Raw genomic sequence first — 22,481 nt, forward strand, 5'->3', positions numbered from 1 at the left:
TTAATTCCAATGGCACGGGGGCTGGGTGTATGTGTTGTCTTCATCATCATTTCATCCTCATCACGACGCGCAGGTCAACTACGGGTGTCAAATAGAAAGACCTGCACCTGGCGAGCCGAACCCGTCCTGGGATATTCCGGCACTAAAAGCCATACGTCATTTCATTTCATCTCCATCGTTTCGAGTTCCAGCTTCAGTTCCGCTGGTGAAGAAAGCAATTCCTTCTCTGGAGTGGCTCCATTGACACCATGAAGGTGAGTAATTTTCTACCATGATGAACTTCTCCACAGTGCTCTTTATAGCTGAGCAACCAGTTTGCGAATTTGCTTTCTGATAATTAAGCCTCGTATAATATTAATAAAATGTACATAGGCAAGTCAATAAGTATCTGCAATTTTTCTCTAATTGTCTTTAGGTTGCCTCTATGGTGCTGTGTGCTCACCAGCCAGTAGATGGCATCATTATCTGTGGTAGGTTTCAGCTTTATCAGATGAGTGCAGCTTGCGCTGTTGCAACGTAAAGATGGCCACGCCACTCTCTGTTTGCACCAAGGAAGAACAGCATTCCGTAATCCGTTTTTTGTGGTCTGAGGGTGTACCAGGAGCAGAAATTCATAGAAGAATTTCAACACAATATGGGGACAATCCTTTGTGACAGCAAAGTGTTTACCTGTGGATTGAATAGTTCGAAAGGGGTCACACAAGCGTGAAGGATGAGGAAACATCCAGGTGTTCATCTGCAGCTGTAACTGATGCCAATATTGAACAAGTGCGTGATGTGATCCTGAATAACAGACGAGCGACTGTTGATAACACGGTAAACCATATGCACATTAGCCATGGTTCTGCATATGAAATCATGCATAACAGGCTTTAACTTTCACAAAGTCTGTTCGAGATGAGTTCGAAAACAACTCAATGAAGAGCAGAAGTGCAATCATATGAGAATCTGTCAGTATCTACTGGACCGTCATGCTAATGAAGGTGAAACACTTCTAAAATGAATCATCACTGGAGATGAAACATGGGTTCACCACTTTGAACCAGAGAGCAAACATCAGAGCATGGAATGGAAGCATCCCGGATCTCCAGTCAAAAAGAAATTCAAGAGTCAAACATCTGCAGGGAAAGTGATGCTCACAGTGTTTTGGGACTCTCACGGGCCAATCCTGGAACATTACCAGGAGGGGGAAACAGTAAACAGTGAACATTACAGTGATATACTGGTAAACAAGCTGAAACCTGCAATTCGCAACAAACGCAGAGGTCGATTGTCGGAAGGAATTCTTTTGTTGCATGACAATGGGTGTCTACATACCGCCGCCCGCACCACTCAAACTCTTCAGATGCTGCATTTCGAGGTGTTAGAGCATCCTGCGTACAGTCCCGATCTTGCCCCGTCGGATTACCATCTGTTTGGTCCACTTAAAAATGCTCGAAGAGACCGTTTGTTTCAGCTCCGATCAGCGGGTGAAGGAAGCGGTGCATAAGTGGCTTGCTGTGCAACAAAGAACCTTTTTTGCAGAGGGTATCAGAAAGCTTGTGAAACAGTGGACCATGTGCATTGAAAAGCAAGGTAACTATGTTTAAAAATGATGTCAATAAAAAGTGTGTAGGCCTACTCTTTTTGTATTAAGTAAAAAAAATTGATGCAAATACTTATTGACTTGCCCTCGTAATTTCAGGTTTTCTCGAAAATTTGTAATGCATTTTTTTAAAGTTTTAGCATTAAGTCAACAAAAAAGCTAATATTTGAAGTATAGCGGGAGTTCCCAGTGTCCCTCAAAATTATGATAATGTTTATTCTTTTTTATTCTTATGTTATTGGGCCTATGCACTTTCTTCTTATCTAGGGGGCAGGCTTCGATTTTTGGAGTTTTGGACAAAGCCTGTGAGATTATAGAAATTAAGAATCGCTTCCTGTGGTTAGAATACATAAGCTTCCTTTTCTGCTTTGGATTTCAGTAAAAGGTCCAATGACTTATAATCATGAGTACAACCATTCAAAACAACAAGCTGAAAAATGGACTTTTACAAAACACAACTCTCCTTTCAGTTTCTCTTCTTTATACTGTATAAAAGCCTCTTATATATTCTCCCATCTGCACCCAGATTTGAACCCAGAATGTTGAACTGGTCAGTCAGAGTGCCATTCTCTAGCTCAAATCTACCTTAAAAATCGAAACCAATTGTCCTGAGATAGATTGATGAAAGTCTGCAACGATATTTGAGCTGATAAAATTACTGCTGAGCCACCTTGGAATAATAATAATAATAATAATAATAATAACAATAATATTTAATGGTATGCTAATGCCCTCTTGATTCCCGTACGTGGATAATATTTTCTGCAGTGCCTAGTGCAGAGTGAGAGGCTTTGATTGTGATTGCATTAACACCATCCAGAACATGTGACAACACAGCCCTCCTGCATCTTTGCTTGACACCATGTGCTGTGAGCTGTCAGAACACACACGTTGTTTTAAATAGAACTATAGGTGCTAATATAAGGAAACTATATTGGGGTAATCACATTAACAAGATCGTAAAAAGGGCTACAGATCTCTTCATATAACTATGAGGGTATTGAGGGGTTGTAATGAAGTGGTGGAGAGAGAAAAATGGAAGGGATCTGACACTTTGAAAATGAAGGTATCGGCCAAAGAAGGACAAGGGCGACGAAGGGCATGAAAATGAAAGACTCCCTAGGCCTCGAATGCTCTAATACTTTCAGGTCAGAAAAAAAACAAGAGTTGACCAGGAGAGGTCGGATAGAATAGATGAATACGAGGAGCATGGCACGAGTAAGTGGAAGCAATGCCAGGACTCAGCTGAGGGCCCTGTGGTCGCCAACCCACATTCTCAAGTTACGGTAAGAGCTCCTGAGGCCCCTTTTAGTCGCCTCTTCCGACAGACAGGGGATACCGTGGGTGTTATTCTACTGCCCCCACCCACAGGGGAAGGTTGTAACGAGGGTGGGAAGGAGAAAGCATATAAGTCTCTCGTAAGACCCCCAATTAGAGTATGGTTCCAGTATATGGGATCCACACCTGGACTACTTGATAGGAGAACTGGAAAGGATTCAATGGAAAGCAGCACGATTTGTTCCAGTTTGGTTTTGATAAAAAGTGTAGTGTTACGAAATTGTTGCCCACTCTGCTGGGAAGACTTGGGAGCAAGGAGACAAGCTGCTCGACTAAGCGGTATGTTCTGAGCTGTCAGTTTAGAGATGGCTTGGCATGATGTTAGTGGACGTTTAAGCTTGAGTGGAACTTTTAAAGGTTGGAAAGATCAAAATATGAAGAAAGAAGAGGACAGATACTTGTAAATATGCAACAGGTAGTGTGTTCATTCTTGGTTGAATAGAATTGTGTGTGTATTAATTGAGGCCATCCTGAATAAAATTAGAGCAATAAAACAGTGTTTTCAGGGCTACCCCACTGTCGGCAGCCCTGAAAATGGTTTTCCGTTGTTTCCCATTTTCACACCAGGAAAATGCTGGGGCTGTACCTTAAGGCCACGGACGCTTCCTTCCCACTCCTAGCCCTTTCCTGTCCCATCGTCGCCATAAGACCTATCTGTGTCGGTGCGACGTAAAACACTAGCAAAAAAAAAGTATTCACAATGATATAATATGTTTATGTAATCAAGTATTATTGGAAAATATTGCTTTCTCAGGTACAGAAACTAAATTTTAGATACTGTATTTCTTTTTTTTTTTCTAGTGGCTGTTGACAGAAGCTTTGCAGAATAATCCTAAAATAGAAGTTTCACCTGATGGTAAATTTATCTTCAAAGCATCTTACAAGATCAGAGATCGTAAAGGTTTATTACGATTATTGAAACAGCAGGATCTGAAAGGCTTAGGAGGAATTCTGTTGGAAGACATCCAAGAGTCTTTGCCTCATTGTGACAAAGCTCTCAAGGTAATATGGACATTAAATTAAGATTCAATTGCATATATCAGATTCATTACTTTTAGTTGCCATTTATTTCATTGTTGCTTCAGCATTTGGTGATGTATTCTATCGATAATAAGGGTGTTAATTGGTTCATTCATATTCAGGTGCATTTATTGTAGGGTATATTTTTTTATATTGTGAGCGTAATCGTTATCATAACTTGATAAATTTGTTGACAGTATTGTTGTAGAGATGGACAAAATGTTTACTATACAGTGAAACCTCGATTCTCCGTTTTCCGAGGGACCATGAAAATAAAACGTACAATACGGGAAAACGGAAAATCCGGGAATGAATGAAAACCATCAACAATTTGGCTAAACATCACAAAAATGAAATATGTATAATTATAATCTTTCAAAAACTCCTAAACCAAACCAAACTACAGCCCCAGTGGGACTTTCTGCCAAGCGACCGCTGCTCAGCCCGAAGGCCTGCAGATTACGAGGTGCGCATGGTCAGTGCGACGAATCCTCTCGGCCGATATTCCTGCCTTTGTAGATCGGGGTCGCCATCTCACCATTAGATAGCTCCACAATTAAAGGTAATCACATAGGCTGAGTGGACCTGGAACCAGACTTACATCCAGGTAAAATTGCCTGACCTGGTCGCAATCGAACCCGGGCCCTCTGGATGAGAGGCGGGCATGTTAGACCGCGAAAGTGCATTAATTACCGGTACGCGAGTTCAAAATCTCGATACTTTATATTCAATTTTACAGGAGAATCTTCGTCATTTTCCCGTGAAAACGTCTTTCAGTTCAGCAACTTTGATTACGCTAGCCAAACTCTTCGATAAATCTAACAACGCCAAGCCAAACGACAATCGACCAAAAGTAGTTTTTAATTCTCTCATCTAATAAAATAAAGCACATTAGATACAAAAGCACCCAAAATGATGGCGAAATCCGTTCATTTCTTAATCTTTCATTGTAATTTGGTCTCCGGTATACTGTTCGTAGTCAGTTTCTGGAAATCTCGTACCGCGCAAATTAGGCCTACATCGACTTTTAAAGGTTATGTTGAACTCGAAAACATGGTTTCGAATGTATGTATCGATTCTTAAAAGTTCTCGAATGCATTAAATTCAATTATGCGCGCCACAAATCCAATCAAATTGGAAAGATAAAAGAAATATCAAAACTTCAGAAATTACGGTTATTCGTGACCTTGAGGTCATCCGGAAAGCGCGCTCACTGCTCATGTCAGTACGAGTTTGAAATGATACCAACCATTTAAAATGTAACGTGCGCAAATAAAACGACTGCGGTTTTTTGGTATTTTAACACGAAAACGTAAAATTCCCAGTCTTACATTAGAACCTAAACAGTAATAGGCAATCCCAAGACCTCCCATGGCTTTCTTTTTTTTAAATGTAAGGTGCAACGTCCGTTTTGGTCTCGCTAACATAATTATGGACGATAATATAAAAAATACTGAATTTGTGTTAAGAAGGAGCAGTTTCGATTCCTGCCTGAAAGCCCAGTTACTCTGCAGTGCCCTGAGCAAAGTGCCGAAAACCTCTTCGGCAGTACGATCGAAAAAATGTCAAAATATAAACATCTAACCCTGGACATAATATGGACGTTTTATAAGTGCGAACATTTGACGAAACTCGTTCTGTCTTCAAGCAGAGCTGTCGAAATGCGCCGTGTCTCCTTGCAATTGTTGTGGCCACTCTCTGCTTTATGATTTTTCGAGATTCCGGTTCTCTAAACAATACCACCCGAATGCGATGCTAAGATGGTCCCTTATGCAAGTTCACCGCCGACTGCTTTTCCAGTACCGGTACAGTAGGCCCTACTTGCTTTAATTATCGCAGTGATCCATAAATATTCCATAGCTGTCCTTTCGTGAGATACAGTTTATTAAAAAACGATTGATAGAGGATTTAGCATTGATGGGACTGGAATTTCTGGGCGGTTGATCCGGGAAATCGTTTCTTCGAGGAACGGATAATGCGGGACTTTTACAACGTGATTTAATTACGATGCTCGCGGGACCGCGTAATTTGAACGCATATTCCGGGAAAACGTATTTTCCGGGAACGGATAATCGAGGTTCCACTGTATTTAGGATACAGAATGATGAAAATAAATTGTGTTTTACTTTGGGAGAGTGGACTGAAGAGATGTTAATTAAATATTTGCTGAAAATATTGTGCATGTTAATATGTTGGCTGGTTTGTGGTGTGGGTTACTGTAGTCACATCCTGTTTCGTGAACCATGGGCAACGACTGAGTGGTCTAGTAAGTGGTCCTGAGAGTTGGTATACCAGTTGATATGGAATAGGAGTAGGCATCTCAGACATATTCTGACAAGGGAAGTGTCAGGTAAGACAGGTAAAAGCCTATCCCAATATTTTTTGGGGGGGCACAATTCTTGTACTATAAGAGGACAATGTGAGGAAAATCAACCTTCAGATGTAACTACAAGTCTCCGAAATAATGTGACGAATCTCTCATATAGGTCAGTGGGAGGTAGCGCGAGTAGAATATGTGTACATGTTGGTTGGAGTGGACAGCCCTGATGTCCCATGTAATGCCAGTAATAAGCAGAGCCGCACGAGCTAGTAAGCAATGGGATGTTTCGCAGCATCCAGCAATAACATAACAGTTTTCATGGTTGTTTTAAAGAAAGCAAAAGAGTGAAACTGAGTTCCTAGGAGGACGACATTTAAAATCCTATTAATGTAGCGGAGTTTGTAATTAGTTATTTCTGCAGAAAAGGGTTTGTTTTTTTCTGGAGAAATTATCTTGAAAGAAAGGGAAATGGAGATTTGATTGATTTGATGGAAAATCATCATAGAGGAGTGCAACGTATTGAGAAGGTTTCTCTTGACGTAGACAGTGGAAACAGTGAAAGAAACTCAAGTGATTCCGCTCGTCAAAACCTTCTGCCGATCACAAGTGAAGGTCCGGTTCCGAGTTTGGAACTAGAATATGACTCCCGGGAATCTAGTGATTCTACGAGTCAGTTACCATGCAAATCCAGTTCTAGTTATGTTCCTAATTCCATAAAAAGTGTGTATGAGAAAACTTCAGTAAGGAGTACAAGAGAAAAGCTGTAAAATTCTGGCTTAATGAAGGTGGTAAAAAGCGATCATCACTTTCACACGTCTGCAGATACTTCAGTTTAGTGAAGCCAGAGCAATATTTTTACTTGTGGAAGAAGCAATTGCAAAATATGGCTATGTCGGCAAGTCCAATTGAGCATTGATTAAAAAATTATCTATGAAAAACTATTTCCATTTCCAAGACGCAAGAAGGGAAAGGCGAAATCTAAGTGATGAAGAATTACGGCTGCGGGCCTTGGAAGTTGCACGTGAACTATCTATTTAAAAATAAGAAGTAATTTCTCCATCTCTCATGCCTGGATCAGTTGTTTCAAGAAACAACACTGAATTGGGAGTAAGAAAATTACTAAATTACTAAATTTGTATCCTGTTCACATATTCAGGATGAAAACCAAAAGAATAAGGCTGCAGAAGAATTTCTGGAGAGGGCTCGAGATCAATTTCTCCATTACACCTCGTCCTCTATTTACAACACTGATCAGAGCAGGTTCGAGTCAGAAATGCAATCGAAAGGGACTTTGTATTTTGTAAATGAGAAACACACAATAGTCCAATAGGTTAGTTCACTCACACATTCTTACAACAATTAGTATGAACGGTGTTTTGTTCCCTAAATTATTTATTGTACTGCAGGAGCCGATTGGAACCTTTAGTTCTCTGGTTTAAAAAAAAAAAAGTTTAAAGCAGATAATATCGTTGTCACTGTTACAAAATCAGGAAAAATGCGGAAAACAGAACTGAAAATATGGTTTAGAGAAGCCTTTTTCCTGTTCTCTGAGACAACTGTGCCCTGCTTTTTGATTTGTTGACCACATACAGTGATACAACTTGTCTTGACGACATCCCTCCATGCAAAACAACAGAACTGCTTCTGATTCCTTCAGGTACCATGGGCATAATTCAACCGTTAGACAAATTCTTCTTCCGGCAGTGGAAAGCTTTTTACCGCCGATTAACAGAAATTTTTTACTTCTCATAATATTAAAATTGAAATCACAGGAATAGAACCAGCTTTTGGGTGGTTAGGCCGTGTGCATTATGCAGAGTTTCGTCCAGACGTGCCATTTGGACTCATCAGCTGGAATGGCACGCCCCTCCAGGACTCTGCTTAGCAGTGGCAGACCAAACTGTGTGGCCCCGCCATGTTAGCAAATCAAGTTTGCTAACCTGCTAAAGGAGAAATGACTTCTCCGTTTAAAAAATGCTCCCCCATTGGAGATACAAATTCAAAAAAGGCTTTCACGGCCGCAGATCTTAAAATCACAGGAATAGAACCAGCTTTTGGGTGGTTAGGCCGTGTGCATTATGCAGAGTTTCGTCCAGACGTGCCATTTGGACTCATCAGCTGGAATGGCACGCCCCTCCAGGACTCTGCTTAGCAGTGGCAGACCAAACTGTGTGGCCCCGCCGTGTTAGCAAATCAAGTTTGCTAACCTGCTAAAGGAGAAATGACTTCTCCGTTTAAAAAATGCTCCCCCATTGAAGTTCATCATAGAGACACAATTCTTAAATGCAGTCTTTCGTACATTTTCAGGTATATGGGATATGATAAAATATTCATGGCTTGCTACGATTTACACAAGAGAGCGACCTCCCGAGTTCGTAGTCCCCACTAAATATTGGTTGAAGAAGAAGAAATATAAACGTGAAGAACAGTGTGGCAATAAAGTTATAATTCAAAAGAGTGAAACATTGCAGCTTCAGAGCAGGTTGAGAGACTGCATGTATATCCGGCCTGCCACACCACAACTCTGAGCTGGCTCAGGGATGTCCAGCTATGCCACCCATCATGCTTGCGTACCAGGATTGGAGGTACGATTTCGGAGCCTTGCAGTTAAATCTGGAGGTTGATTCTCTGCACACTATCCTCGTACAGTACAACAATTGTGTCCAAAAAAATTCAGGATGGGTTTCAACCTCTCTTACCTGTTACTTCCCTTGTGAGTCGCGGCCCTCTGTGTGCTCAGGTGGCACGACTACTCGTGTACAATCCACCGTTGCTCCCCAACCCGTTAGTGGAGAGATCTTCACTTGAACCATGTGTAAGTAGGGTAGTATCCTGCTTCATATAATTTACCGAGCTCAGAACATTATAAGTAAGCAGTTACCTATGGAAGTAATGGAGTTCCACTTCTATTTGACAGGTGAGGGACTCCTTGGAAACCTCTTGCCAAACGAATTGGAATTCGTTGGGAAGTTATCAATATTAATATAGGGTCGATGCATAAGTTCATGCAGTATTCTTTCGGGTTGGCAACAATGTGGCGTGAAGGGATTGCTTATCGTTATTCCATTGTTTGAACTGAGTTTGGAGTTTGTGTGTTGTGAAACACAGGTTTTCTTGTTTGTGAGCGTATTATTTGTGTATATTTCAGACAAAAGAATATGGAATGTCAAGTTGAGAAAAGTGAGCATTTCTGACACATTTTACTCTTTGAGTTTAATCAAGGATCCAGTGCAGCAGGAGCAGTGAGAACAATTTGTGAAGTGTACGGCAATGAAGCATTTGCTGAAATAACTGCACAAAAATGGTTTTCCCACTTTTGAGCAGGACGGTTTGAATGTCTGATGATCCACGTTCTGGAAGACCTTCAGATTTTGACGAAAACCGCTTGAATGAGTTGCTTCATGAGAATCCTCGTCAGACAACGCGGGAAAAGGTGCAAGTTTTTGAATGTGATCAGTCAACTATTGTATTCCATTTGCATTCGATGGGTAAGGTACAGAAATTGGGTATATGGGTACCACATGTGCTAAGCGACAGTAACATAAATCAATGAGTAAACATCAGTTCATCATTGCTTGCCCGGCATCAGTTGGCTTGTGATAGGCATGAATCATTCCTTTCGAATATTGTCACCGGTGGCAAGAAATGGTGCCTGTATGTCAACATGAAGAAGTGGAAAGAGTGGCTCATCCCATCAAAAAACAGCAACTCCCTGTGCCAAGGATAGTGCCCATTCACAGAAAATCATGTTGTGTGTTTGGTGGAACAAAGATGGCATTCTTCACCATGAACTTCTTCCGAAAAATGTAACGATTACCTCTGCTATGTATAATGACCAGCTAAGACGGCTTGCCGTTGCTACTGACAACAAAAGACAAAGACAACAACCAGTCTTATTGCTCCATAATAATGCTTGTCTACATACAATACAATTGATCAAAGGTGTGATTGCTGAACTTGATTGGGAACCTCTTCATCCTCCATATTCTTCTGACCTTCCCCCTCAGATTACATCTTTTCTGCTCTCTTTCTAACCACATTCAAAGGCAAGTGTTTCCTGACAAAGCTTCTCTTGACCAATGGCTGACTGATTTCTTCCAATCAAAACCAAAACAGTTCTACAGACGAGGCATTCAACTGCCACCTGAACGTTGGCAGAAGGTCATACAGAGTGGAGGTGAATACATCACCGAGTGACTGTGATTGTGAGTTACAGTGCATGACAGTGACAGTAAAATAAAGTATAAAATATAAGAATCGCACAAACTTATGCATCGACCCAATATATTAATGCAAGAAAGAAAGTAGAGCTGGCTGAGTCAGCAAAGTGAATGCGTCTGGATGAGTTAGGAGTTAATGATATTGGGGTAAGAGGTGATTACAGGGAAGAGGGAGAAGGTGATAAAAAGGAATGTGGATAGATTTAGCTGTTGGAGGAATTAGGACAGGAATTGCCACAGTGTATTCACCATGTGTGGGTGTAGATGTGGGTAAATTTGATAAGTTTTATGAAGCACTGAGTAACATCATAGTCGGTTAACTGAAAGGACAGGATTGTGCAAGAGTTGGAAAGAGAACTGAAGGATATGAAAAGGTGATAGGTAAATATGGGGAAGATATGGAAGCTAATACTGTATTAATGGGAAGCATTTACTGGACTTCTGTGCTAGTATGGGATTATCAGTTACGAATACATTCAAGCGTAAGGCTACACATGGAGGGGGGGGGGGGGGCACCAGATCCATAATAGACTATATCATAACCAACTTCGAATTCAGGAAATCTGATAGGAATATGCGGGTATTCCAGGAATTTTTTTTGATGATACAGGCCACTATCTGATCTGTAGTGAACTAAGTATCTCTAGGCCTAGGATAGAGAAAGTGAAATCTTCAGACGAATAAGGGTAGAAAATCTCCAGGACGAGGACATTAGACAGAAGTATATGATTGGTGAGACGTTTTGAACAGTGGACAGTAAGCAGGTTCAGGATGTACAAAGAGAATGGGAGACATACAGGGATGTCGTAGTAGATACAGCAAGGGAATGCCTGAGAACAACTGTGTGTAAAGATGGAAAAGGCGAACATCTTGGTGGAATGATGAAGTGAGGGCAGCTTGTAAACTTAAAAGGGAGGCATATCAGAAATGACTCTAAACAGGGGCTGATGCAGACTGGGAATTGTACGTAGGTGAATGAAACAGAGTAGTACAAATAAAATTGTTGACTGCAAGAAGTTATGGAAAGATTTCGATAATAACCGGGAAAGGCTAAGGTCAGGCGGCAGGGAAAACTTTCTGGACAGTAATAAAGAATCTTAGAAAGGGCAGGGGGAAGGAAATGAAGTGTTCTGGACAAATCATGTGAACTCATAACAGAGCGAATCGCTGGACAGGTGGAAGGAATATTTTGAAAATCTTCTCAACATAAAAGGAAATCTTTCTGTTGATGTCAGAAACAAGCGAGCTCACGGGCAGGAGGATGATGATGTTGATGAAATCACATTGGAGGAAGTATTATCCACACACTTTATCTTGGTGCATTTACACCCTAGTGCTGAATCGGTCGACCTCGGCGACCTTCGAGTTTCGTACTGGCAACCTTTGAAACACAAACTATGAATCGCTTAAGCATCGTTGTGCAACATCTGGCGTACACTTTACGTACTAGTACTGTTGTTGTTTACACAACAAAGCCAAAGTATAGAATTCATGCTAGGAACAAGATTCACATCGAGAAATGTTTTATAATGTTATATAATGTGTATGTGACATAATTGTTGGCTTAAGATGATAACGGTTTAGAAATTTCATATCGATCGATCATATTCTCGATTCAATTCAGATTTCATTTTCATTGAGTTGGCAGCACCAGGCAGCACTATCGATACCAGGACAGCTCCCTCCTTACTCCTCACCACCGTACACAAATGCACCAAGATAAAGTGTGCGGATAATACAAGGGATGGTAAATAAACTCCATTGTCATAAAGCAGCAGGAATAGACCCTGAAATAGTGAAATATAGGTAGGGATGAAATGGCTTCATAGTTTGGACAAAATCAGAAATGCACCTATGTGTAAGCAAGGGAACAGGAAGGATTGCAACAGCTTTCAAGGTATTTTATTGATCAATATACCAGACAAGGTGTTCACTGGAATTTGGGAGGGACGGTGTGATCAGTGGTTGAGAGTAATTTGGATGAAAACCAGTGTGGTTTCAAACCACAGAGAGGCTGTCAGGATAAGATTTTCAGTATGAACCAAAAAGTTGAAAACTGCTGTGAGAGAAATAAACAGTTATGTTTCGTAGGTCTAGAGAAGGCACATGACAGAGTACCGAGAGAAAAGACTTTAGTCATACTGGGGGCTATGGAATTAAGGGTAGATTAAGAGCCATCAAAGGCATTTATATGGACAATTGGGCTGCAGTGAGAATTGATGGTAGAATGAGTTCATGGTTCAAGGTACTTAAATGAGTTAGATAAGGCTGTAATCTTTCACTCTTGTTCTTCATAGTTTACATGTATCATCTACTGAAAGGTATAAAATGGCAGGGAGGGATTCAGTTAGGTGGAAATGTAGCAAGCACTTTAGCCTATGCCGACAACTTGGTCTTAATGGCAGATTGGAACATGAAAATAGGTGTAAAGAGTATGGTATGGAAATTAGCCTTTCTAAAACTAAATTTATGTCAGTAGGTAAGAAATCCAAGAGAATTGAATTCAGATTGGGGATACAAAGCTGGAACAGGTAGATAATTTCAAGTATTTAGGATGTGTGTTCTCCCAGAATTGTAGTGTAGTAAGCGAGTTTGAATCAAGGTGCAGCAAAGCTAATGCAGTGAGCTCAAAGTTCCAATTAACAGTATTCTGTAAGAAAGAAGGCAGCTTCCAGATGAAACCATTTTTACACTGGTCTGTTTTCAGACCAACTTTGCTTTACGGGAGTGAAAGCTGGGTGGACTCAGGATATCTTATTCATACGTTAGAAGTAACAGACATGAAGGTAATGAGAATGATTGCTGGTACAAACAGGTGGGATCAATGGCAGGAGGGTACTCAGATTTATGAGATAAAGGCTAAGTATGAACTTGAGTGATGAGGCTATAGGGATATACTGGCTTCAGTTGTGGGGTCTCCAAGGATAGGTTACCTAGGAGAATAATGGACTTGGTCATGAAGCGTAAGTGAAGTAAAAGAAGACCAAGATGACTGATGATGTTTAGACTCAGTTTCTAATGATAAGAGGTATAGAAATAAATGAGGCCACAGAGTTAGTTACAAATAGAGGATTGTGGCAGCATTTAATAAATTCACAGAGGTTTGCAGACTGAACATTGAAAGGCATACCAGTCTTTATTGGAGATGTATGTACTACACATTGGCTTAATAGCATAGTGTGCATTATTTTCTTTACCCTAGTGTGGACATTTTCTTTGTTAAATGAATTCTCCTCTTCATGTTCAGAGACTAACTTATCTGAGGTCTATTTGTTAGGTTCTCCAAAATGAAATAGTTTTCATTACTCGTCCCATTGACAAGAAGAAGATAGTATTTTACAATGACAAGACAGCTATGTTGCCAGTGGATGAAGAATTCCAGAAGCTGTGGCGTTCAGTTGCAGTTGAAAGTATGGATGACCAGAAAATTGAAGAATATTTAGAGAGACAGGTAATTCTAATAATACTCATCTTGCCACCTATTTCTCTAATATACTCAGGAAGCTTTATTTTCTGTTATCAACTCATCAAAGTTCCCATGAAAAGGACTATGTGTGAAGAGCTTAGCCTGAAGTATATTCATAGTACACTGAATTATCATAATGTAGAGAATGTACATAATATTAGAGAAAAGCTTAAAATAAACTATAGTACATTGCAACAGTAGGTATATACAGTAGAAGTCTGGGAATTTGTTGATGATTTTTATCTCAACAACCTTACTTGTTAAAGGGTATCTTATTCTCTTGCACTTAGCTTTTTGGTGAAACTCAGGAAGCTAGGTGGTAGTTTCATTACACACAAATAGAATCGTAATGTAATTCAGAATTATAAGCTCATTGAGGAAATACTTGAGGCACACCATTTCGTGAACATATCACTCGGAGCAACAAGTTCAGCCTCAGTTGTAGAGATACATATGGTTCTTTACCTGAGGCTGATTTTTGAAATAAGATGTTCAGTAAGTCTGCAGAAAATTCCCATGGTTGATTTCTCTGTATGAATATTTAAGTCATTGAATCCCACAAGGAAACTTCCTACATTTGGTTTGTACAGAGGTTGTAAGTTTCTTGGAGATAGTGAAAATTTCTTTTGAACTTTACAGTATCCCCAGGGATGAATTTTTCAAGACTAAGACATGGCACCCATTGCATATGTTATGTCTGGTCAGGTGAATACCATTAATTTCATCAGAGCATTGACAACAGTATGGATAATACAGATCTCTTTCCCTAATAAGGGTGCATTCTGAGATGATGATGATAACAATGATTTTTATTTATTCGTGTCAGAAGCATACTTAATCATTCATTTAAAATAAAGTAATAATTAGACTATTTACAAAAATTACATAAATTAACAAACAAAGGAAAATTGATCAAATTTACTATACATCTAGATGGTGCTTTTCCAAAACTGAGCCACACCTATGGCATTGTCATTAGCAAGCAAAATCTTGCTCTGAGCATGAAAATGGGCAGAGAGGACATTGATACATGTGGTTCACTGTTTGTTCTTCACCTCAGTCGCACTTGCTGTTTTCTGATGTGAAGCCCCATAACTTAAGTGAGGACTTAGCCCTGCCGACATCGGTTCTTAATCGGTTAAGGGACCTCCAAACACTCCAGTCTTCATTGTAGCCGGGCGGAAGATATTCACACGGCTCCATCCATTCTTGCTGCTTAGATTTCCACAAGGAAAGTCTTGCCTTATCTGGTGGTCCTTTCAAGGGCTTTGATGTCTGGAGGAAACTTTTCCTGGATTTCAGCCTAGATTGAGATTGATGATGACCAAACAGCGGATGAGCTTCAACATTCTCAACCTTCAGTCCTTCTTGATCAGCAGCGACTTCTCGATGAATACTTGGAGGTGCAACGCCAGCAAGACAGTATAGCTTCTCAACAGGGGTAGGTTTCAGGCATCCTATGATTAATCTACAAGCTTCATTCAGGGCAGGGTCCACAGTCTTGGCATGGGATGATCTGTACCACACAGGGGATGCGTATTCTGCAGCAGAGTAACACAGAACTAATGCAGTGGTTCTAAGAACTTGTGCCTTTGCACCCCAGTTTGTACCTCTCAGCTTCCTCAGGATGTTGTTTCTGGCACTGACTTTGTGTTTGATGTTGGAACAGTGTTTTTTGAAAGTGAGAGAGCAGTCCAGCGTTACCCCTAGGTACTTTGGGGTGAAAGAATGTTCCAAGAGGGTTCCATTCCAGGAGACATGTAATTTCCTTGATGCCTCTCTGTTTTTGAGGTGGAAAGCACAAAGCAGAGATTTTGACGGATTCGGATTTAGGTGGTTAGCCTTGTAATATGTGCCTAATACCTTCAGAGTGCTGACAAGAGTAAGTTCTACCTCTTCAACAGTTGCACACTGGCAGGCTAGCGCAAGGTTGTCTGCATATATGAAACTTCTATAACGATGATGATTTTGTATAACTGTTGTTAGCCTGGTGCTACTCCTGTTAGGTAGACCTTCTGATGAGGGTAAGTGGCTTTTGTCGTGTATGGGAAACTGCACGTAATTGTGTTGGAGGATAGTGCAAAGACCCAGTCTGCGAGTCAAGGTAATTAACCATTTAAGGTTGAAATTTCCAACCCAGCTGGGAATTGAACTTGGCACCCTCTGAACCAAAAGCCACCTCCAATGGAGATGAGTTGCACATACCATTTTGATCACATACTAGCCCTTCTGGTATGTGGTACAGGGACGTTGGAGATAGTGCAAACACCCAGTCCGCAAGTCAAGGTAATTAACCATTTAAGATTAAAATTCCTGACCCAGCCGGGAATTGAACTCGGCACTCTCTGAACCGAAAGCCACTCTGCTGACCATTCAGCTAAGGAGCCGGACTACATTCACGTCCTCATCCCAAGATGGTGCAACTCCTACACACACCTCCAATGGAGGTGAGTTGCACATACCATTTTGGTCACATACTAGCCTCTGGTGGTACTGAGAATCGAACCCGGGCCTCCGAGGATGGCGGATAATAGCATTAACCATTACACTATGGAAGTGATCCAAAGTAAATTAATTTCCTTGTCCCGGGTTGGTGAAGCTCTTTTCAGTTTCACCCCCACCCTCCCTCTCCATCTAAGCGACCTATTTCTACCATTTTAACCACATACCAGTCCTACCATTCTTAAATCTCTAGTAGCAGTACCAAGAATTGAACCCAGGTCTCCAACGATAGCAACTTATACCGCTCACCGTTGTATTATGGAGGCAGACATTCTGTGAAGGAAAACTAATTTTGGGTTTAAAGATAAACTTACAGTTACTCATACCAAACTTCTCTTGAACTCCCTTGCTGTATTACTTCTGATCCACCTTTATTTTACATTCTTCTTCTTCTTCCTCTTCTTGAAAAATTTTTAAATGTAGAAAACAAAGTTCTTTGCTGTTGACTTTGAATTCTGATGTTAATCGTTTAATGAAATTACTTCAGCATATTTTATTTGTTGATTCAGCTAGACATCTTTAGCATATGAGACAGTGATGAACTGGGCACTTCTTCTTTTTTGAATACCATAGATGTGGATCTGTTCTGCTCTGCTTAAAGTTCAGTTTCTTCAAGAAATCAACACCTATACCATCAGTGAACTGCCTTTAAGCCATACTGATTTCCCTTAGTGCTTACACGTTTGTTTGCTTCTATCTGCTCGATAAATATCTCTTCTCCCCCATCTAGTTTGCCTTGTAGGAATGCTGTAGAAAAGTCAGTTTGAATTAGATCTTCTTACTTGCTACAATATCTCAAATGGTACGTGTAGTACTTATTTTAACTTCAAGACTAAATTCTATTTTAGTCGACTCTTTTTATGAGAGAATGTTTTACGACTAAACAAGCTTTGCACATCTCAATATATTCATGAGGGTTATTCTTAATTTTGTAGACCCACTTACAATGCAAGGGGCTGCCTGGCCGAGGCGGTAAAGACGTGCTTGGTTCACCCAGAAAGACGTGGGTTCAATTCTCCGTCAGGAAGTCGAAAAATTTAAGAAACGAGATTTCCACCTCCGGAGGTGCATATGGTCCTGAGGTTCACTCAGCCTACACCAAAAATGAGTACCAGGTTCATTCCTGGAGGCAAAGTCGGCCGGGCGTAGAATTAACCACTCTACCCCATCAAGTGCCGAGGTTATGGATAATGGAAGCCTTTACCTTACATCCCTCCAAGGGCCCTCATGACCTGTACGGAGATGACTTTGCTTTTACGTACAACGCAAGATCTTCTTATTCCTGCTGGAGATGACATATCGTTTTCTTCAGCTACAGTTATTTCATAAGACTTTTCTTTCTCTCACACACACTCTCTCTCTCTCTCTCTCTCTCTCTCAATTCTTATCTCATGATTGATTGGAGACACAAGCTTCTTATGTTCTATTTCGTTCCTTACTTTTTCACATCCCTTTAATTCCTTAATTATTGGGCGATAAGAATTGTGTGCCATGATAAAATGCATTATGAGCCTGTTCAAAAACAACTTCAAAAATAACTCTTTTAGAGGGCTTATCTGCAGTCTAGTTAGCATTGTCTTTTTTAGAGTACTTTGCTCCTTTATTAATTCAACATTCCCAGTGTCGTTTCTGTTTATGGAAGTAGTCCTAGGAAGCAATATGGTAGATCACATGCAGTTTTGCCTGTAATACAGTTTGATCTCTTTAATTGACATCCTTTCAGAGTGAATTTTAGTGTGAGGAATACAAAAATGTTTGTCATCTCTAGGTCAGGTGAATAGAGTTGATAGCAATCCACAGTTGTCCTGTTTTGATAAAAATCACAAATCAACAGTGATGCTGTCATGGCGGAGGCTTCATAGGTTGTTTCTTCACAGCTCTGGTCTTTTTCTCCTAACATTTTTCTCTCTCAAACATTGCAAGGCTTCAGGATATCAGCAGTTCACTGTGTGACCTCCAGATAGGAATTCGTGGTGCACAGTACTATTGATATTGAAAAAAAGATTGTCAGCATTTTTTTTTTCCAAAAATGTAGATATTCTGTACATATTCAGACATCTCGTCATTCGTAACACACAGGCCTGCTCTATACACTGTTGCTGAGTAAAACCAAAAATGGCTCATTACTTAGGAAGGACACCACTATGCAGCGTTCACTTATTGGAAATTGCTGACTTTGCATTTACACAATATTAACAAAGTTCTGGGTTTTTTTTTACAGGTCTCGTGAATTATGAGTGTCATAATCATCATCATTTCCCATTATCCAGCTGTAGCTGGATTGGGGTAGATATGGTTCCTCTCCATTTTCTTCGGTCTTTCCACCACTCCTCCTTCAACACTGTGTCCCTGTCCAGGTTTCTTTCTCTAATACTGCGTTGGATTGTGTCCTTCCATCTCAGTCGTGGTCGTCCATGCCCTCTGCTTCCTTGCATTTGCATTTCCATCACCTTTGTTGGCATTCTTTCATCACTCATTCGCTTTATGTGCCCAAACAATCTTAGTCGGCTCTTCTCTATTCTATCATTAATTTTTTCCACTCCACAATTTCTTCCTGGATTTTCTCATTCCTTATTTTGTCTCTTCTACTCTTCTGTATCATACTCCTCAAGAAATTCATTTTGGCTGCCTGTGTTCGACTCTCATCCTTCTCTGTCATTGTCCAAGTTTCCGCTCCGTAAGTTGTTATGGGTACGTAATAGATCTTGTACATAGTTTCCTTTGCTTCCATTGGCACATCTTTGTCCCATAACATGTTTCTTACACTATGATAGAAGAAACAGCTTTCAGCTTGAATCCTCTTATTAATTTCAGCATCGTGTTGAGCATTCTCCATTAATTCACTCCTCAGGTATTTGAATGACTCCACTACTTCAGAGGCTTGTCTGCAAGTCTAATCTGACCTTTCCCTTCTTTCTTCCCTCTAGTCATAACAAGAGTTTTACTCTTTTCTACACTTATTTTCAATCCACATTCTTCAATCTTCCCATTCACCACATCCAACTGTTCTTGAACATTCATGTCCTCTTCTCCTCAAATCACATCATGTTCATTTCTCTTCCTCTATATGCTGCTTTTGCTGTTCTCATGATCTCGTCCATTACTATTGTAAACAGGATTGGCGATAGAACACTTCCCTGTCTCAGCCCACTATGATTTTGAACCACTGTATGACCATCAAATAGGAATTTGTGGTGTACAGTACTATTGATATCGAAAAAGACTATGAGTGTGCAGTGTGCTAATGTTTGTTGTTGTGCGTGTGATGTAAGAGATACACAGTGTGATGGGTGGATATCAGATCACAAATATGCTGAGAAGCAGATGGATCTGGTGGGCTGTTCATATGGTGAGGATGCCAGGCAGGGCAGTACCTGGAGTTATGATGGGGGGAATACCACAATAAAACGTGTCACATTATCATAGGCTGTCTAAGACCTACACCGCGAGAAAGTTTATATTATCTTGCCGGCATCCTGATATCCGACGTGAGGTAGAATCCCACAAGAATCAGCATCATTAAAATCCCAAGCTCATCCACTGTATGGTCTCCAACCAGCACCATCACAGTTAAGTTCATGTAAAAGTTTCTTGAGACCACACAGAAACAAGAAACACAACAGCAAGCAAGACTCACTTTATGGTGAACTAGCGTTGAGCATCTTGGAGAATGGAAAACACCTTGTGAAGAATTACCAGCTGGACATATGGAGTAGCCTACTGGACGATTTGGAGATCTCTAAATAGGCTGCACTCGGGTGTTACTGGGTGCAAGTCCAGTCTGCACAAGTGGGGATATGTGGTGGATTCTATTTTGTGTGGCTGTTATGAAGTACAGACTATGGCACATCAGCTAGAATGTCATCATTGTCCTGCCACATTTACTTAGAAAGAGCTGCTTGAGACGGCAAGGAACGCACTTGACATTGCCAATCACAATATGAACCTTTTGTGCACAGTTTATTTTTATTTATTTTTATCTTTTCTATAGACTTTTTTTGTACATCATTATTTGTACACTTAACTCTCGATTAACCGGGATAATTACAAGTTATAAATCTGATAACCGGGATAATGTAGGGTTAAGGCTTTCCGGATAAGTAAAATCGTGATTAACCCGCAAAACGTTAAAAATTGAACAGGCGTACTGAAAGTACCGTTAAAATGATAAATGATACTACTGTATTGGTTTTTATTAACTTTTCCAATATTGCAGTAAAAGTAGCACTTAGCACTTAATAAATGGAAAAATAAACAGGACTTTTCATTGAAACTTATAAGGCAAAGAAAAATATTCAGACTACCTTTACTGTTTCTGAAAATAATCAGTCATGGTTTACTACTTTTGTGTCGAGAAACGCTTTTTCTTTATTTTGCTTCTCAAGTTTCTCAAAACAAGTTTTTTGGTGATGAGAGCATCATCCTGGCCCTCGATATACTCGATATTTGCCAAGGCAGCCCCATGTGTAACTGTTTGTTGTGCTTGTGCGGCGCGAGCAGCTGTTTCCCCCTCCTCATCACTTTCACATCCTTCAGTTTTTGAGATATAAGAAGTATTCTCATAAAAAGAATTCTTCTTTACTTCTTTCTACCCCTCCTCCCTTAAGTGGACTTTCCGAAAACAAAAAGTGTTGTTTTATTTTTAAAGGAAATACAAAATACCAACTTTCACATCTGTGACAGCTTCAGTTTTTAAGATATAAGTATCCTCATGCACGTAATTCAAATCCTTCTTTACTTATTTTCAAACCCCTTAAGTCGATTTTGCGGGGGGGAAAAAACATTTTTCTTTATTTTTAAAGGAGATTCTAAATACCAATTTTCACGTCTGCAACATCTTTAGTTTTTGAGATATAAGCATCCTCATACAAAGAATTCAACTAATTTTTCAATTCTTTCACCTCCCCCCCCCCCCCCCCCAAGTAGATTTTCTTCTGAGAAAAAGAAATACGTATTTCTTTATTTTTAAAGGAGACTCCAAATACCAATTTTCACGTCTGTAACATCTTCAGTTTTTGAGATATCGCAATCCTAATAAAAAAATTATTCAACCCCCTTTCCAGTCCTCTTTATCCCTCCACCCCATGTGGTTTCTTACGAAAACAAAAAATACATGTTTATTTTGAAGAAAGATTAAAAATACCAATTTTCACGCGTGTAACATGTTAAGTTTGTGAGATGTTCTGTAGAATTTAAAACTTTAATTGGACCCACTAGTCACAATGGAAGAACTTTCATCCTTATTTCATTATTCTCACTTATTTTATTCAATAATTTTTTAGGATTATTTCCTTATATTTTCACAAATTCCAGCCATTTAGTACTAACATGCCCATTTTAAAAATTCACATTTTTGAGTTTCCTTTAAGTGGATTTTCCAAAAACAAATTATATGTTTCTTTACTTTTACAGGAGATTCCAAGTACCAGTTTTCAAGTCTGTAACATGTTAAGTGTCTGAGATATATTGTAGGCCTAGATATATTCTTTTTAAAATTTCACTCCGTTTGTCACTCCCTTCACCCCCTATTCATTGGATTTTCCAAAACAAAAAAATACGTGTTTCTTTATTTTTAAAGGAGATTCCAAATACCAATTTTCATATCTGTAACATCTTCAGTTTTGAGATATAAGTATCCTGATAAAAGGCGTTCAAACCCTTTTTCCCCTTTTCTCACCCCCCTTAATGGGATCTTGTGAAAACAAAAAAATACATGTTTATATTTAAGGGAGATTCCAAATACCAATTGTTACGTCTGTAAATGTTTAAGTTTTTGAGATATAGATAGCCTCATTTTAAAATTTCACCCCCCTCACTTTCACACCCTTAGCGACGGAATACCCGAAAATCCTTCCTTAGTGAGCACCTACACCCTAATATAAATGTATCCTCAAAATTTCATTTATTTATGTCCAGTAGTTTTGGCTCAGCGATGATCAGTCAGTCAGGACATGTTATTTTATATTATACTAGCAATTACCTGCGGCTTCGCTCGCGTGGATTTCATAACTTGATCAAAGTAATCGATTC

At 39.9% G+C, this 22,481-nt stretch overlaps 1 protein-coding gene across 1 annotated transcript in view; it reads left to right on the plus strand.

Annotated features, from left to right (window-relative positions):
- Positions 1-22,481, plus strand: part of TfIIEbeta (transcription factor IIEbeta) — a 44,597-nt gene that overhangs the window by 11,010 nt on the left and 11,106 nt on the right. Inside the window, exons 4-5 of the mRNA XM_067138848.2 lie at positions 3,725-3,925; positions 13,761-13,934. Coding sequence (XP_066994949.1) covers positions 3,725-3,925; positions 13,761-13,934 — 375 coding nt within the window. The remainder of the gene's footprint in view (positions 1-3,724; positions 3,926-13,760; positions 13,935-22,481) is intronic.

The sequence above is a fragment of the Anabrus simplex genome, chromosome 1 (genome assembly GCF_040414725.1).
Source record: "Anabrus simplex isolate iqAnaSimp1 chromosome 1, ASM4041472v1, whole genome shotgun sequence".
In the NCBI taxonomy this organism is placed as follows: Eukaryota; Metazoa; Arthropoda; class Insecta; order Orthoptera; family Tettigoniidae; genus Anabrus; species Anabrus simplex.